A 19,810-nucleotide genomic window follows, 5' to 3' on the forward strand; every position below is an offset into this window, starting at 1 on the left:
GAAAAGAGGTCTTATCTACTTCCTGATAACACTAAGTTGCATCATCAGAAAGTAGGGGGACTATCTGTATGGGGTAAAATTGGTTAGCGACAGGTGGACGAATGATGGGATGACACGTGAAACCTAAGACAAGTAAGATGTGAGTCAGCAAATAGCTGGCACCGGATACAAGTATGTGACAGGTGTTGATCGAATCCGAGGATAAAGATTTAAAAGTAAGATATCGGTTGGAAAAAAAATATTCAATGAGCATCCGTTACAAGGAATCTCCGTATTTATAACCAACCATTATGCTTCCATCAATGGCAATTTTATTTTCATTTAAGAGGAGCTTGATTTGGGGATCTTGTCTTCCTAAATAGAGTTGTAAATGGGGGAATTGCGATGACCTGATAGGTCATTCTGAGTTCTAGCACTTATTTCAGTATACCGAGACCTCGATTAGCTCTATTTAATGATTCTTGATTTATGTACGCAGTCCGTGTCTTTTCCGGAAAGTTTTTATGTCAAAAATTGATGATCATATGAATTTTAGCCTTAAAAATGATTTGAGTTGACTACGGTCAATATTTTATGTAAATGGACCCGAATCGGTATTTTGATAATTTCAGTAGTTCTGTATCGTAATTTTGGACTTGGGCGTATGCTCGAAATTGAATTCGGAAGTCCCTAATTTTTTTTTTTACGTGATTGTTGAAAACTAGTAATTTGAAGGTTTAAAAAATTCTGAAGTTTGACTGTAGGTTGACTTTATGGCTACTAGGTTCGAATTTCGGTTTCGGAACTTGGTATAGGTTTATTTTACTAATTAAGACTTGTCTAAAAAATTTGGTGCAAGACAGAGTTGATTTGATAGGATTCGAACACTCGGTTGTGAATTTGAAAGTTCTTGAGTTTCTTTGAAAATTTCATGCATTTTGATGTCCGATTCGTAGTTCTAGTTTTTATTTTGGTGTTTTGATCGCGTGAGCAAGTTCGTATAATATTATTACACTTCTGTGCATGTTTAGTTTGGAGTCCAAGGGGCTCGAGTGAGTTTCCGATAGGCCACGGGTCAATTTTGGACTTAGGGGACCTGCTGGTTTAACTGTTGCTGGTGTCTGAGGATTTGTGCTTCGCGATCGCAAAGGAGAAACAGGGACAGGGGAGGGATTCGTTCATCTCCAACATGACCTTCCTCTCGCGAACGCGTAGTGTTAGGGAGGGACCTGGGGGAGCTGGTTAGTTTTTCTAAGCGAACGCGAGCCTAGGCTCGCGAACGCGAAGGCTTGGGGGACAGGCCATCGCGAATGCATACACCGGCACGCGAACGCGAAGGCCAGTAGGTTGTAATGCTTCGCGATCACGTCAAGTGTCTCGCGAATGCGATGAACACCTGACGCGCAGTCTTTAAAACTTCTAAAAATCGGGAATCATCCCATTTTTCACCATTTTCAAGTTTGAGCTCGGTCTAGAGGCGATTTTGAAGAGGTTTTTCATCCCAACTTCATAGGTTAGTAAATTTTAACTTGTTTTCTTACGTAAACACCTATTGATTTAACTTTTTTCTATGCTTTTTCATGGTAGAAATTAGAGATTTAGGTAGAAATTGGAGATTTTGAGAAATTGAGATTTAGACCTCCAATTGAGGTCCGATTTAGAAACTAATCACATAACCGGGCTCGGGGGTGAATGGGTAATTGGATTTTGGTCCGAATCTCGAGTTTTGACCAAGAGGGCCCGGGATTAACTTTTGTTGACTTTTTTCAAAAATATTAAAGATTGAATCTTTTTCACTCGTGGGTAATTTCTAAAGCTTATTTTGAATTATTTGAACTATATTTGGTTAGATTTGATTGGTTTGGAGGCCAATTCTAGAGGAAAAGCCGCAGTTGAACATTGAATTGAAGGATTATGAGTTGTTGGTCTGTTTGCTATGTGTTTTATGTGGGAACAACGTATATGTGAGGTGAATAGTAACTATGCGTTGTCATTTGGTTAAAGTATGCGGGTGAAAATTATTTCTTTGTATTATATTGCTCCGTTAATTATGATATCCATGCTTAGATTAGATTACTACTTCTTTGATTATTCATTTTGTATTTATTGCTTATTTCAAAGTTGTTGAATATTTTTGAAAGTTGAAGTTTGACATCATGGCATCATATTTGAAGTTAAATTATTTTTCGCATTGTTTATTATTCGAATTCATATTATTATTATTATATGGTTAGGAAGAGAGTAAATGCACGAAGGGTAATGTCGTATCATTTCATTCATATTATCATTATTACATGGTGAGAATGAGAGTAAAAGAACGAAGGGTGATATCGTGTCATTTCATTCATATTATCATTATTGCATGGTGAGGAAGAGAGTAAAAGCACGAAGGGTGATGTCATGCCATTTCATTCATATTATTATTACATGGTGAGGACGAGAGTAAAAGCACGAAGGATGCCATACCATTTTCATATCATTGATTTGACTGATTTCCAATTTTGGTGATTTACTTGGTTAGTTCGTGATTTCATACTTGCAGTATTTATTATATCTTCCTCTCTTTGCATGTCCCCCTAGTTAGTACGTTATCATTCTTTGTTATTATTGTTGCTTTATATATACTTGTACAGGTTTATTTAGGTAGGTGTCTTGTCATAGCTTCGTCACCACCTTATCAAGGTTAGGCTCAACAATTACGGAATACATTGGGTCGATTGTACTTATACTACACTTCTGCACTTCTTGTGCAGATACTGTTATTGGTCCCAGCGGTGCGTGTCATACGGAGACTCGAGGTAGATCTGCTGGCGTCCGCAGACCTTGAAGTCCCTTTCCGTTTCCCGCTTTTACTGTTTATTTCTTTTGAAACAGTTGTATTTATTTCAGACCTTGTTTGTAGACTTCTAGCTGCTCGTGTACTCGTGACCCCAGATTTCTGGGAGTAGGTATTATCACGTGGTTTATATCAGTACTGTATTAGACTATGCTTTTATTTCTCGTTGAATATCATTATTATGTTTTTAACTTTTAAAAATTAATTAATTAATTATGTCACATCGACTTGTCTAGCAAGTGGATGTTATGCGCCATCACGACCCCGAGGTTAGGATTCCGGGTCGTGACAGGAATTAGCATCCGTTGTAAAAAAAATAGAGAGAAAAATATTTTGTACTAAAAAGTTATAATTTGCTCTCATTCTATAAAATTACTTTCTTTACTTTATTCTTAACATTGCTCTTGTTATTGCTATCGGAGAAGCTAAACACTTAGTCAGGCTTGTATTTCTTTCAAAGTTATTTTATAATCCCATTTCAATTCTTATTTGTTTCATATTTTGGATCAAACTAACCCACGTGTCTATAAAGGACGTTATAAATTCAACTGTACCATTTTATGGGTACACTACTAGAAATTCGGCAAAAACGACCAAGGTCGACCGACCAACTTTGGTTGGTCAAAAAACCGACCAAAAAACCGACCAAAGTTGGTCGGTTTTTCAAAATATTTTTTTTTAATTTTTTTTACGAAACAAACCAACTTTGATCGGTTTTCTTTGGCGCAAAAATGCGAGAATCTATTTTTGAGTCCCGCAAAATTTATTTTTCAAGAAACCGACCAACTTTGGTCGGCTTTTCAATTAAAATAAATAAAAATTAATATTAAAAAAACCGACCAAAATTGGTCGGTTAATTCGGCCGGTCATTTAAAAAAACCGACCAACTTTGGTCGGTAATTTTACTTTTTAATAAAGCCGACCAACTTTGGTCGGTTATTTTCGTGCGAAAATACAATTAAAAAGTATAAATCAAATAAAAGACAGTCTTAAAATAAAATGTACCAATGGTCTAGTGGTAGAAAAGTATCCTGCCACAGTACAGACCCCGGTTCAATTCCCAGATGGTGAATTTTTTTATTACATAATTAAAAAACCGACCAACTTTGGTCGTTTTTTTTGTAATATATTTTTTTTTGAATTTATTTGACCGACCAAAGTTGGTCGGTAATTTCCGACCAACTTTGGTCGGTATGCCTTTCCGATCACAAAAATACCGTTCACACGTAAATGGTCGTGTTTTGGTCGGTTTTTACCGGATTTCTAATAGTGGTAAACAAATACAACGGCTTACTAGAAGTAACAATAATAATAATAATATTAGTTTTGGCCTAAATTCTCTCTCTCTCTCTCTCTTTCTCTCTCTCTCTCTATATATATATATATAAGAAATCCATTAAGTATACAAAATATTAAATTTCGAATCAGTTATTAACACTTGATGTTCTGTTCTAAAATCCCGAACTCTCTCTCTCCCTCTCTCTCTATATATATATAAGAAATCTATTAAGTATACAAAATTATTAAATTTCAAATCAGTTATTAACACTTGATGTTCTGTTCTAAAATCTGGAACTCATAATATTAAAATGCTTGATCCGTCACTCCTTACCAAAAATAAAATACAAATCATAAAAAGAAGCTATAGGTTAATTTCGCACAGCATAGGAAGCTTAACTCTTTGCAAGTTGCATGATGCTTGCGTGCCTTATTGAAGTTGATGTTGCATGCAAGTCAAGTATGCTACCTATATCATATTATTACTCCTCTTTTATTTTTTTAAGAAAATTATCCAATTAAATGAATAATACAAAGTCGTTGAAAGGTATGTTTCCAAAGGGACAATAAAGTCAAGTTATCAGGTCCTTTGGTCAATTCACGTGCTGTGTTTTATGTTAACTGCTAGCCGCAGCTTCCTATCTATGCCTTGGTATAACTAGTTGCGTACGTACTTATATGGCTTAGAAGGCATATTTCCTCCGTTCCAATGATACTGAATTTAAGAAAGAAATGTAAATTCTTGAAACGTGTGGTTATCCGTAACAAATGTTAGATATTTATATCCCTGAAAGGTGCAAACGTTTTAGATGTAATTGACCAAAAAGAAAAGTATACCGTATAAACTGGGATAGAAAAAATAATGACTAATCCTCTGCATGCATGAAACAGACCCCTTTATGAATACAGTAGTAACTAGTAAGGCGTTGAGCTACCTTGAAAGGTACAGAGTTTTTACCAAAAGTCCAAGCTACGTTCATTTTGTGCGATGTGTAGTTTAATTGCCATATATAATACAGTCTCTCCGTTAATATTTTCAATATGTCATGATTTCATAATTGTTTTGCTCATTTATTGTATCCCATTTAAATTTCTGTCACTTTTAATAAATAAATTCAAGTCGATTACTTTACACCATGGGTGTCAAGGGGGCGGGCGGGCCGGGCTATTGGAAAAGGAGACCGGCCGGTCTCCGTACCGGACCGGTTATCAGTTTTACCGGTTTCATGCCTTGCCGGTGAAAATTTGAACAGGAACAGTTCTAGGTCTAAGGGGCCGGGCCGGGCCGAATTTTTCTTTTTGTGTATTTTGTATAACTATCGTAATTTATATTAAGATAAAGTAAAAATATAAAACATAAAAATAATCTTATAAAAAGAGTGTTTGGATAAATTTCAAAGACTTTAAAAATCTTATATTTGAATACTTCATTAAGAATTTAAGATAATACAATGAAGATGGAAAAACAATTAACTTATAATTTGCAAGTTCATTTTTTAATTCAAACTTGCAAATTAAAGTTTACATTTTACAACAACTAAATTAAAGAAAAAAATGTAAATTCAGATTTGAATTATTAAATATAAATCAAGAATTTCAAATGTTTTGCATTGCCTTAGTAAGTTCTTCATAATCAATATGAACTTCTTGGCCATCTTCTGGAGTGTTAAATTCATATAGGTTACTATGTGTTAATATATCTCCAAGTTTCTCGTCTTCTAGTTTATCAACATCTTCACGTCCCTGATTTCTTTGTTCCGATCTAATCCAATCTCTGAAACATACTAAAACTTCCATATGGCATGAATATGGGGTTAAGGTTATGTTCGGTACAATTAGTCTTAAATTTCTTAATTCTAGATTGTCTTTTATTTCCTTGAATAACACCAATTGCTCTTCTAACATGAGTAATCTCAGTCGAAAATAAATCAAGGCCACTTTTAACAATTAAACTATAAACATGACATGCACACCTAACATGAAATTTTTTTTCAAGTGGTGATTTCAAATGCAATCTTAATATTGAAATAGCGGCATTATTGTTTGAAGCATTATCAAAAGACATACACAATATTTTTTTATCAAGATTGTAAAATGCAACAATTTTGCAAATAGTAGTACTTATAAAAATACCAGTATGACTTTGATCGTCATCATATTTAAAAGTGATAATACGTTTTTGCATAAAATAATTATCATCTATCCAATGGCATGTAATTGTAAAATAATCATTTCCATTAGCAGCATAGCCAATATCAGAAGTTAGAGAAACTCTACAAAGAAGGTGGTCAAACAAATAACGTATGTATGTCTGATATTGTCCATGAAGTCTAAAGATATCAGATCTACAAGTACTTCTAGGGATACATTTAAATAAAGGATTATACATCCTTTGAATATACATAATAAGATATGATGAAGAAGCAATAGAAAAATGTAGACAATCCAAAGCAATCATTTTTGCTAAATCCTCACGATCCTTCATTTCATCATATTTCATAAGTCCTCCAGTACTAGGGTTTAGAGTTCCTTGATTTTCATCTAAATAAGAGCCACATTCTATAGGATGATTAATTCTCATATCTACTAAGTGTCTCAATACCCTCTAAACTCCCTTCAGTCTTATGTTTAAAATCATCTATACAAATTTTGCATCTAACTCTATCAGAATTCTCTATTTTCTCAAAATATTTCCAAACTTTACTTCTCCTTCTCCGATTACTAGTCGGGGCCACATGTGATCTACTACTAGTGCCACGACCACCACCCTTGCTACCAACTTCAACACTACTAGGTATAAGTAGTGTCTCATCTTCAATTTTTAATTTATTATCTTTTATACCGAAATCTTTCTGTAATTGTTGATAATCTATATTATTATCACGTGATGTTTCAGAAACATGTGTAAAGTCATTTAAATTACTACTAGAAGTTGAAGTAGTACCTCTTTTTCTATTTCCATGATTACTCCGATTAACAACCTTATTACAAACTCTTTTTGCAGCATTAAACATATTGTGAAAATATAACTACGAATAAAAATTTAATATGCAAATAAAATATTAAATAAGAGAAAGAGTTGGAACGAGTGCACCGAATTACGCAATAAATTGAACGCTTGATGATTTTTGAAGTTTTGAAATTGAATTTCGCAACTCCGATATTACCACGAAGAAACGTCAATTTTTCAAAGTTCAAACTTCAAATAATACCATAAATAAAATTTCAAAAAAAATGAGAGCCAAATAGTTTATTGCAATTTAGGTGAAGAATGAGAAAATGACAATTGAGAATTTGGGTTTGAGAATTAAGAGATGAGTGAAGAAATGAAGAAGAGGGGGGTATATTTATAGTTTTTCAAAGGGTTAGATTAATAAATACTAAAAATATTATTTTTGAAAAAATAATTGCCCAAAAAGGGCTATTCTTGCAAAATAGCCGCTGCGCAACGGTCAAAATGGCAGTTGACCGTTGCCAAAGGACAACTATACCCTAAAAAAAAATAGAAATAGCCGTTGAACCGATCCGGGTCGGTCCGGGCCAGTCCGGTTAACCGGTTCGAACTTGACTTGACTGTACCAGTTCTGACCGGTCCGATTTACCGGTACCTCTATCCTACCTGGTACAATCCGTTCCCCTTCAATATGTCATGATTTCATCATTGTTTTGCTGATTTATTGTATCCTATTCAAATTTTTGTCACTTTTTAATAAATAAATTCTGGTCGATTACTTCACACCTACATAGTCTCAGAGGCATTTTTCTATAGAAAGGTCAGTTCTGATTGTATCGAACACATTGATGAAATTTAACGGATGATGTCAGATTAATTGTTATTACTTTTAATCACCAATTACTATTTAGAATTTATTAAGAGATTTATTTATAGTCACCTAATAAATAACTTAATTTTATAATATTTTTTTCACCATAAAGCTTAAACTATAAAGAGAAAGAATAGAGAGAAATTAAAGAAGTAGGTTGGACTCTTAGCTAGGGATTAAGGTATAATTAATCATCAAATTAGGGGTGTCAATGAATATTTAAAAATCGATTAAACCGACCGTACCGAACCGTATCGTACCGAACCGATTTTTAGGTTTCTTTTAATAAAACAGTAGGTTGTTATATAAATCTATAATCGTACCGACAATTAGGGTAGGTTTTTTATTTTATAAAAATAAACCGAAAAAATATCGAACTGTACCGAATAAATTACAATATGAAAAATATATTTATATATTTAGTTTAAAATAATAAAGCATTACATTTTTTCTTGGGCCTTAGAATTATGAAATAGTTACAAGCCAATAAGTAATTAAACTCAAAATCCTAATTCTCAAACCTATTATGCTACTCTTATTGAAACTAAATTATTTTCAGCATATTCACTAGCAAGACACAAGGTATTGTAGCGATCATGAGTAACAAATTACAATATATTGAATATGTTTCCTTTCGTATGATTTAAATTTATCTTTTTGAATAATTAATCTTCTATAAACTTTATTCTTGAGTTCCAACTTGGTTAATATTTTTACACTCGTGTGATTTATATTTTTATTGTATTTGCTTAATTTCTTTTACGTTGTTGTAGAATAGTTGATGGATCTATATTCTAGCCATCTTTCATATTTTCTTAATTCATCACCTTTAAAACTGTAAAAATGTCAAGAAAGTTTTGCCAAGTTTTATAAAAGTACGTATGTTATTGCATTCTACTTCTACTAGTGACTTTTACATGACATTTAAAAAAAACACCGAAAATTAACCGAACCGTACCGATACCGAAGAGAAACCAACATAATTGGGACGGTTTCGAAAAGTCTAATTTTGATTATACATAATAGAATAACCAAAAAATTGGTATGGTATAATTTTTATAAAATAACCGATCGAACCGAACTATTGACATCCCTACCTAAGATTAATTTTGAGATGAGTTTATTTTATTTTGATTGAGATTAAATTGTAGTATGAATAATTTTGAAATTAATTATATCGGAATTTAATTGATATGTTAATCCCTATAAGAGGATGGATAACAATCCCGGAAAAGTACTGAGTTTCCTGACCAAACGACCCGTTAAAGATATAAGACTCATACATCAACGAGAATAGAAAAAGTAACAAAAGGACAAAACAGTTATCAGCACTTTGTTCCAAAGCGGCAATTCAATAAAATATATGTTAGCCATAAAACAACAAGTAGCACAATAAGGTTAATGGATTAGGCCACATGATGCTTCGTTTCTCCAACCCAGAAGGCTCCTATGAAACCTCTTCTCATCTCAAAATTCTGACCTTTATAACTATCCTCCCCACACTCTCTTTTTCCACTCAACTCAATACTCTCCCCACTTTGAATTCTTTCAAGAATTTAAATATATATAGCTGAAATTAGATTCTTCAACTCTCTTTCCCTCGTTTTATTAGCAGATCAAAAATGGCCTCACCACAAGAGAATTGCACACTTGATTTGATAAGGCAGCATCTTTTTGATGATGATGCTTTTATGGAATGTTACTGCTCTGAACCTACCACCCTTGATTCCCAAAACTCCTCCTCTTCTGAATCTCTGGACCAGAGTTTCTCTTTTGAACCAACTCTCAACTATGCCGACACAGCCCAAAGTTCCAGTTTTGAAATCTCTAGCTTCTTTGACAATTCAAAAACAGAGTTTGACTGCTTTGAGTTGGAGACAATTCAAAAACAGAGTTTGAATTCTCGGAAGCAAACAAGCTTCAAAGAACGCAAGCCTTCTCTGAACATTGCAATACCTGTGAAGCTGCAGAAAGTGGAAGTAGTTCCAAGCGAGAAGAAGCATTACAGAGGAGTTAGGCAAAGGCCGTGGGGCAAGTTCGCAGCAGAAATTCGTGACCCGAACCGAAAGGGGACTCGGGTTTGGTTAGGAACGTTTGACACTGCCATTGAGGCGGCCAAGGCATATGACAGGGCGGCGTTTAAGCTTAGAGGAAGCAAAGCAATAGTGAATTTCCCTCTCGAAGTTGCAAACTTTAAGCAAGAATATAATAATGAGATTCCACAGTCGGCTAACTCAGGCCGGAAAAGGGTGAGAGGAACAGAGAATGAGGAGCAATTAGTTATCAATAAGGAAATGAAAAGAGAAGAAGAAAGAGTCCCTACTGCGGCGGCTCCATTAACGCCGTCAAGTTGGTCGGCGATTTGGGACAGCGGAGACGGAAAAGGAATTTTTGAGGTGCCGCCTCTTTCCCCATTGTCTCCACATATAGGGTATTCTCAGGTTGTGATGATATGATCAGATAAGGAACGGCAACGTATATAGATTGTGGTGTTAGTATTTAGTAGATGAAGGATAAATATTGCACCTGACTGTAAAAAGTCTGTGGTGATTAATTTCTCAGCCAAAAAAAGAAATATGGGGGAAGGTGGGGGTAGCTACGGGAATTAGTATGGTGATAATAAAGATTGGTGTCTGGTCTCCTCCTTAAGTCTTTTGATTAAATTTTATTGTTTATGTAAAAACGTCAGTCAGAGATCTGTTTGATTGTTTTATATATTCATATCTATGAAACTATGAAAGCATATACCTACTAAAACCTACGTATTTATTTAAACTCAAAAAAGAGTAAAATATATTATAAATATACATATTACAACATTAAGTTGCAGCGCATTTTTAAGTGTGTTTACAATGTAGTAACTCGCAAGATTAGCTCAGTTAATTAGTTGATGAGATGTTACATTAGTACTGAATCAAACATTAATTAGTGACTTGTCCAACATGACCAAGTGCTGATATTCCGATGGAACTCCTATTTAATATTCTATCATCTGAGTCGTATTCCGCGAAGTGACAGTATTAATTGGAATATTATTGTAAAATTGTAATACACAGAAGTTTCACGAATTATTTTGTTTAACTCCTACAAGTCAATAGCAGTGCGGGAACCACATACGTTATAATCCTAGTACGTAATCTAGCTAGTCAATTCAACTGACTTTAGGTTTTCTGAATCTTGTACTACTATGATTATGTCTTTTATTTACTTTGATATGCTACATTACAAAGTTGTGGAAATCTCAGTACTCAATAAGACTATCACTAACCAAAAGATTTAAGAAGAATGGCCAGCTAGTCCAAGACATATATAAACGCAAGAAAAACCTTTTGATCAAATTTGTTAGACCAATGATGTAACTCATGACAGAAATAATACGAAACCAACCGGTAATATACTATAAATAGATGACATACATATATAAAATTTAAATACAAAAAACATTAATATTTGAGTCGCAGGAAGTATCAAGTTACGAGGCTTTGCATTCTAGGGGTGTTATATCTTCTAAGTATAATAACTAGTCTCTTTTCCATGAAAGGAGAAGATAAATCATCACGGTTGTAGCAGTAACGATCAGTTTATGTAGATGACATTTTGGTTCCTAGGATAATGCAGAGGAATAGACAGTACTTTTGAGGCTTTTCTTGATTCACAGTTCAAAAATTAAGGATTAGGTCTTCTTCATTACTTTCTTGGCCTTGAGATTTCGTACAACCTAAAGGAGTGCTAATTGCATGGAAAATCTTCTTTGGATCTCCTCAGAGAATGTGATGATTATGCGCCTAAACCTACAGCTATTAGTCCTCTGGACATACTGATCCTCGCCTAAAATTGAATTCCCTTTTTCATTAAGGCACAAATCATACTGATCCTTGCCTGTTGCTTTGTCCTAGAGAAATTTATGATGGTAGGGCTTGTTGCTTTTATGTGCCTTCTCGCTTTCTATGGGCAGATTTGTTCACTACTAAAAGCAGTTAATTAGTGGTGTTCATCACCCATCAAATACTGCTAAGCAAGTAGAGAAGACCGATTACCTATTACAAACAACTCGGCATCCTACCCTCCATGAACTCCTCACCTTGCTCTTGAGGTGACTCGAACTCACAGCCTCTTGGTTGGAAGTGAAGGGTGCTTACCATCAGAACAACCCACCTTGTCTCGATTACAAACATGTTAAAATAAATTTATAGTACGTGTATATAAGTTATATTCTTACACTCATGCTATTCATCAAGTCTGAGCTAATCAGTTGCTCAAACTCGACCTAGACAGCTAGAACCTCACTTATTCTCTCTGTATAACTTTCTTCTAATATCTTTGTTTGTTAAGGTTTGCCCCATCTTTTTATCATATTTGAATCTTATTGTTTCTTGAAGGCTGGGTAAAATATCTAACACAATTGATTTTTACTCTTTTTCATATTTGGCGAATATGTATTCCCCATCTTTCTAGTCTCCCAACTGTGGCTAGCCTCTTTTGAACAGCTAAAAATTGTCTGGTAATAATCCTAGGCTCATAACAAGGTTCTTCTACTGAACGTTTGAATATTGTGGCAAGAAAGATAAGTAAGTCTTCTTGGTACCGAATCCACCTGCACATGAATGTTTTTGAAGTTCTGCAACAGTATATCAAATATGAATAAACAAATAATAGCATATTCCCCCTTTTACCGTAAAGATCTCCAACAAAGTCAGAAATTTAATACTTTCCGTTTCAATTTAGTTGAGGTAGTTTGATTTGGCACGAAATTTAAGAAAAAAAAAGAGTTTTAAAACTTGTAGTCGCTTAAATGGTAAAAGATTTATGGGGCCATGACATTTGTATGGTTATAAAAGCTTCTCATTAAGAATAAAATGGGTAAAATAAAAAATTTAAAGTTGAATTATTTCTAATTGTAAAAATGTTTCATTCTTTTTTAAACATACTAATAAAAAAAGTGCCTTCTAAATTGAAACAGAGGAAATAGTAAGTTTCATAGAACCATTTATGTAAAAACAAAAAAGGTAAAATAATTATATCTTACAATTCAAAATCAAATTAATCTATATGCGTAAATGATTTGAAAAAAATTCTTGAAGAAGCAGAGGATGGTGGAAAAATTAACTACGGATAAAATTTTGTCTGTGCTAAGAGATGCAGTCGAACTGGTCGACATTTATATTCTAAAAAAATCATCTCACTGCAAAGTTGAAGATAGGGGTGAGGGATTTGGGGTTGGTTTAGATTAGTTAATTTTTTTTTTTTGGTCTTTTTCTTATTTTATCCTTTAATTATGATAAAGTGGAGAAGCTGTAACCATCTCCAAAACTGTAAGTATTAAATTCAAATTTTAAAACTTTATCTTTTAATTTTTTTTATCTTGATGTTTGATTAAAATAATACTAACACTTTTTAAAAAGGTATCTTTGAATTTAATAACTCATATAATTATGTCAAAGTGTGAAATTAAAACCATCTCCAAAGCTGTAAGTATTAAGTTCAAATTCAAAAGCTTTATCTCTCAATTAATTGTTTTTTACATATAAAAGTCTATTGTTTCTACCCAAGTTCAAATGTTGATAAGAAGTTGTAATTATATAAAATTAGAAATTTTCTATCGTATAATATGTTACATAATTAAAGGTTTAAGTTGATTTGATTTAAGATTAAAGTATGAAATATAATATTTAAAAAATAAAAATAGATCAACAAAAACTTTTAAAAAAAAAAAGTCAAAACAGAGAAAGGAAAATAAAGTAGGTTTCAAGAAAAAGTTATCTTTCAAAAATTAACAAATAAAGTAGGTTTATTTTCCAATTAAAAATTTTGTCAGTTTTAAATTTAATTATTTCTTGTGTTAAACTTTATCTTCCAATTAGCAATTCAAATTTTAAATTTTATTTTCCAATATTTTAACTTTATATAAATTAAACTCTAAATTTTTTGGAGCTTTGACCTAAAAAAGTGACACTTACTTCTTCTTTTTTTAATGTAATGCCACTTGGTTTAATACGGTGGAAAATTCATTTGTGCTAAGAGATGCATTCGAATAGTCGACATTTGTATTCTAAAAAGGAATTATCTCAATGCTCCAAAGATGACGATAGACAAACGTGAGCAAGGGATTTGTGACTGGTTTAGGTTAAATTTTTTTTCTTTTTCTTATTTTATCCTTTAATTACGATAAAGTGGAGAAGTTATAGGCATCTCCAAAACTTTAAGTATTAAAAAAAAAATATTCCAGGGAAGTCCGCAACCGCTACCTTTCGGGTGCGCACTGAGTAACATGTTTACTATGCAATAGTTCGCAAACCACACAGGAGATGTAAATCGTACTAGGCAGGCCCTGTGCGACAAGCTCTAACTGAGGGTACTGCTGGTGTGGGGAATCAATCCCAAATCTCCCATGTGAAAAATTACTCACATACGAGATGTAAACCGTATTAGGCAAGTCCGGTGCGACGAGCTCTGACTGAGGGGACTGCTGGTGTGGGGAATCGATCTCAAGGTGGATTTGGTGTTGTTCGAGATGTTTTGATGATTGGAGCAAGTTTGCGAGCTCTGACTAAGAGGACTGCGGGTGTGGGGAAACGATCACAAGTCTCTACTCACCCAACCAACTCAGTTAACCCTTGCGGGTCACCTTAACTTTTAATTCTTTTTAATCTTAGTGTTTAATTAAAATTAACGTACTTCTCATGCATTGCATTCATGTACATTGACTCATGACCAGATAGCATTATATACGCATATATATGTATATTATATGTTCAAATTCTAAACATTTATCTCTCAATTAATTTTTTTGCATTTAAATATATGAGTCTTGTTTTTCAACCTAAGTTCGAATGCTGGTAAGAGGTTGTTTTTATTTAAAATTAATATTTTAACCTCTATCGTATTATATGTTATAAAACTAAATGTTTGAGTTGATTTGGTAATGTATGAAAATAGAATATTTAAAAATTAATTATAGATTAACTCAAATTTAAAAAGAAAATCAAAACAGAGAAAAGAAGATAAAGTAGGTTTCATGATAAAGTTATCTTTCAAAAATTAAAAAATAACGTAGGTTTATTTTTCAATTCAAAATTTTATCAGTTTTCAATTCAAAAATTTAAATATGTAGTTTGCTAAACTTTATCTTCCAATTATCAATTCAAATTTTAAACTTTATCTTCTAATATTTTAAATTTATATAAATTAAACTCTAAATATTTTGGAACTTTGTCGTGAAAAAGTGATATTTGTCCTTTTGTGGTTATGCCACTTGGCTTAGAGCCCGTTTGGATATACAAATTTTTTTCTTTTTCTCAAAATATTTTTTGAAAATAGTTTTTGTTTATCAAAATCTTACCAATTTTTTCAATTTCACTTGAAAATGCATTTTTCAAATTTGAAATTTCAATTGAAAATGGGATTTTGCTAGTTTTTAGTTTTACAAATTTACTCTATATTTTTAAAATTTATAAAATGACCCCATCAGCTATTAACCTACAATTACCCATAGAAACACAAAACGCGCAGGTCTTCTTCTCACCAAAGTGCGCGGCTGCCTTTGCCATCCCATTCCGGCAAGGGGTTGGCATCTCCCATCAGCTGCAACGATATTATTTGACGGTAATTGCTAAAATTTATTATTATTTGCTTGATTTGTAAGATTTTTTCATAGATTTATAAACTCTTACATGTATGTGAGTTCTTCCTGCATTGCAATTTCTTTGTTTGTAACTCTTCAATTTGTGTTTGTTTGAAACTACAATTTTTTTTGTTTGTGGTCGTATACATCTATTATTGACTGAATAATAACTTATTTCTCCCCACTTCTACTGTACTCTAAAGATTTTTTCTTTTTTCTCAATTTGCTGGAAATCTTTTATGCTTTACTTTTTTTGGTCGTGTCAATTTTATCTGGTTGGTGCAACGACGGTTCGGGCTTCTTGTATTATGCACGTCACACCTGAAGTTGGCTTTGGGATTTCAGACGAGAATTCTGTGACTGCTCCGCCACCGGTCAATATGGTAACTTGATTTAAAGTTTTATTATCCTTTTTGCTCCTATGTGCGTGCCTTCAAGGCTTATTTTCAGTTGTTATGCACTCTAAAGATGAAAACTTTCATATGCGATTGATTATTCTATTATTGTTATATTGTAGAAGCGTAAAAGAATGAATAAATGTCACGACCCAAAAATATCACCCGTTGTGATGATGCCTATCTCAATATTAGGCAAGCCGACAATCTCAATAAAATTCTCATATCTTTTAAGTTTAAAAATATAATGATTAAATTCAGCGGAGGAAAATTCACAAATACATATATAAATACTCCCAAAACCCAGTGTCACTGAGTACATGGGCATCTAATATGAATATAAGTCTGGAAAATACGGTCCATAATAGTCTGAGACCAAATGAGTAAATAAGAAGAAAGGGAAGGAGAGGCAAGGTCTGCGAAACACGACAGCTACCTCAGAATCTCCGAAAAATAAACTGCACGAAAGAATCAACACCCGCTATGTCCGAAAATATCTGGATCTGCATACGAAGTGCAGTGTATAGTATGAGTACAACCAACTCAGTAAGTAACAATAATAAATAAGGAACTGAAGATAGTGACGAGCTACACAGTTATAGTTTACTTTCAGTAATTCCAGCAGAGAGTAGACATACTTTTAAATCCAGCAGTTTAAGCCAAATCAGTTCTATACAGTTCAAGTTCATGTAATCCGGATATAAAATCTTTCAGAGAATTTCACAATAATGACAGATAGCAACTAAGTGCAACAATAAATAAAAAGCAAGTACAGCCTCTCAGGACAATAATCACTCACTGGGCTCCCAGCCCTCAACACTCACACTCAATGGGTACCCGAGCTCACTGGAGGTGTACAGACTCCGGAGGGACTCCTATAGCCCAAGCGTTATAATCCGCACGGACAACTCACGTGCTGCACGGACAACTCACGTGCTATAATATCCATACCTCACCGACAGGCCCTCGGCCTCATTCAGTCATCAACCTCTCTAGTCTTTCGGGCTCTCGGAAATCACAAAGATCAGCCTAAACAAAGATAACATAGTGTATCAACAAGAATCAAGAAGAGGCCGAGGTATGATACGCAAGTAAAATCATGATTGAGTAAAAGACAATAATTAGCAAATAATTCAACAAGTACGCGACCTATGCGGGTCCCAACAACACTATCACATAGCCTAAGCATGATTTACAGTCAAATTTCTTTAACATATAGAGAGCATATAGCTAACAACAAGTTATTCAACTTTCCAGTTTCACGGGACGGAACAAGTCACAATTCCCTCGGTGCTCGCCCACACGCCCGTCACTTAGCATGTGCGTCACCTCCGAAATAATCACATGACACAAAAATTTGGGGTTTCGTACCCTCAGGACCAGATTTAAAACTGTTACTTACCTCAAACCGTGAAATTCTTATTCCGCTTAGCCTTTGCCTCGTGAATTTTCCTCCAAATGCCTAGAATCTAGCCACAAATAATTCGATTCAGTCAATAAAATTTATTGGAATTAATTCCATAAGAAAATACTAATTTTCCATAAAAATCCGAAATTTAGCTCAAAACTCACCCATGGGACCCACGTCTCGGAACCCGACAAATGTTACATACCTTGTATATACTGCCCAACCTCAAGCTATGCAAATGTCACGACTCCTTAGTCTACAATAAGACAAATGACACTATCATTATCGTTTAAGCGTCGTAACTATTATGTATCGACCACAACCTATTTTACGATGAAACGGACAGCACCTCCCCTATTTATATGACTTTCCACAAGTCAATACAATCACCAAACAGCCCAAACAACATCATTAATAGTCATATTGAGCCTCCAAAACAGTCCACCAACCAACAATATTCTTGTCCCAGAAACTTGAGTTAGTGAGAGTCTATGACACTTATTGAGTACCATTGTGGTGTACTCAGCCCCTAGGGCCCCCTTTTTAGGGTCCCATTTTCTTTATGTATTTCAGGATAAGGTATGACACGTTATGTGTGGACAGGTCTAGGATGACTCTGTTTTCAAGGTATGATGAAGCACCACTATTATTTCGTGCTAGTGATCAAATTTGTTGGAATTATTCCAAGTATTAGTTCTATTCTTTAGTATAGAGGCTCCATAGATAGTTGTGTTAGATTGTAAAAATAGGATTGTGGACGTCATGCATAAAGGAATAATTATTTAATTTGATTATATATCATTTTTATGAAAAGTTTCATGTATGATTTTGGAAGTGAAAAATATTTTTGACTTGATTTGAAAATCTACAAGATTTTTAATTGGCTTCCACAATTATACTTGCTCTTGACATATGGGTTTGTTCGCTCGGGTCGGATAGTGTGCCGGGTGCCAGTCACGTGAATTTGGGTCGTGACAAAAATGGTATCTCAATAGCGCGTGTTCCAGAGTCATGATAGGTGACAAACAACTATTCAAAATTATCACTAAACTAGATAGTGGATCAGTCACCTTTGGAGACAAATCAATAGGAAACGTAATTAGAGTTGGAATAGTCTCACTCAGCTCATCATATGATGTAGACGAAGACTACTTGGTAGATGAACTTGGCTACAACCTACTCAACATCAGTCAACTATGTGACAATGACTATGAGGTTCGTTTTTAAAAGCATGGTCAGTTCATTGAAGATGAATCAGGTAAGATCATTCTATCCGAAAATAGAGATAGAAATGTCTATACTCTTAGTAATATTGATAGCCTAGAAAATCAAATTTTTCTAGCTTCTATGATTGATGATCCCTGGGTATGGCATAGAAAATATGGTCATGCTAACATGCATACAATTCAAAAACTTCCCAAACGCGATCTTGTCATTGGTGTTCCAAAACTAGATTTTTCAAAAGATTAAATTTGTGATGCATATTATTTAGAAAAACAAACCCAGTCTTCTTTTAAGATAAAAAATATAATCTCTACTACAAAACATCTTCAACTTTTGCATATGGACTTCTTTGATCCAACCAGAACTGCTAGCATTGGTGGAAGAAAATATACTTTTTCTATAGTAGATGATTTTTCTCGATTTACCTGGGTTATTTTTCTGAGTCATAAAGATGAGGCATTAAGGAACTTTGAAGTCTTCTGCAAGAAGGTACAACGGGAAAAGGGATATTATATCTATTCCATAAGGAGTGATCACAGAGGAGAATTTGAAAGCAGAGCATATAAAAATTCTGCAATGATCAAAGAATTTCTTATAACTTCTCTTTTCTAAGATCATCTCAACAAAATGGAGTGGTAGAACTCAACAATAGAATGTTGCAAGATATGGCAAGAACTATGATTGTGAAAAACTCTCTTCCACGCCATATTTGGGCAGAAGCTGTAAGTACCACTTGTCACATCATCAACATATGCCTTATTCGACCTATTCTCAAAAAGACTTCATATGAGCTATGGAAAGGTAAAAGACCCAACATCGGCTACTTTCATCCATTTGGTTGCAAATGCTTTATCCACAATAATGGAAAAGACAATCTTGACAAGTTTGATTCAAAGAGCGACGAAGGTGTTTTTCTTTTATACTCTCCCCTCAAGTAGATCATATAGAGTTTTAATAAACAAATATTAGCTGTCATGACTCAAAATCCACTGTAGGTCGTGATGGCGCCTAACGCCGCCGTCAGGCAAGCCAACATTGATTTATTAATTTATTTACTCATTTTATTACTTTATAAATCATAATCTCTATTACTTAAATAGTATAAATAGAATTTATAGGGTAAAATGATAATAACTACGTGAACTAAAATAACAAACAACCAGTAGGAAACCCTAAAACCCAGGTGTCACAAGTGCATGAGCATTTTCTAAAGAGTATAATAATAGTACAACATTTATCCCAAAT

General features: G+C 33.8%; 1 protein-coding gene across 1 annotated transcript; it reads left to right on the forward strand.

The window, feature by feature from the left end:
* The first annotated feature begins 9,350 nt into the window (after positions 1 to 9,350).
* On the forward strand, positions 9,351 to 10,631 carry LOC107804504 (ethylene-responsive transcription factor 5-like). The gene has a single exon (XM_016628411.2). The coding sequence runs from the start codon at positions 9,540 to 9,542 to the stop codon at positions 10,371 to 10,373; it is 834 nt and encodes a 277-aa protein (XP_016483897.1). The 5' UTR covers positions 9,351 to 9,539; the 3' UTR covers positions 10,374 to 10,631.
* The last annotated feature ends 9,179 nt before the right edge of the window (positions 10,632 to 19,810 follow it).

This window comes from Nicotiana tabacum, chromosome 4 (assembly GCF_000715075.1).
Source record: "Nicotiana tabacum cultivar K326 chromosome 4, ASM71507v2, whole genome shotgun sequence".
Classification (NCBI taxonomy): domain Eukaryota; kingdom Viridiplantae; phylum Streptophyta; class Magnoliopsida; order Solanales; family Solanaceae; genus Nicotiana; species Nicotiana tabacum.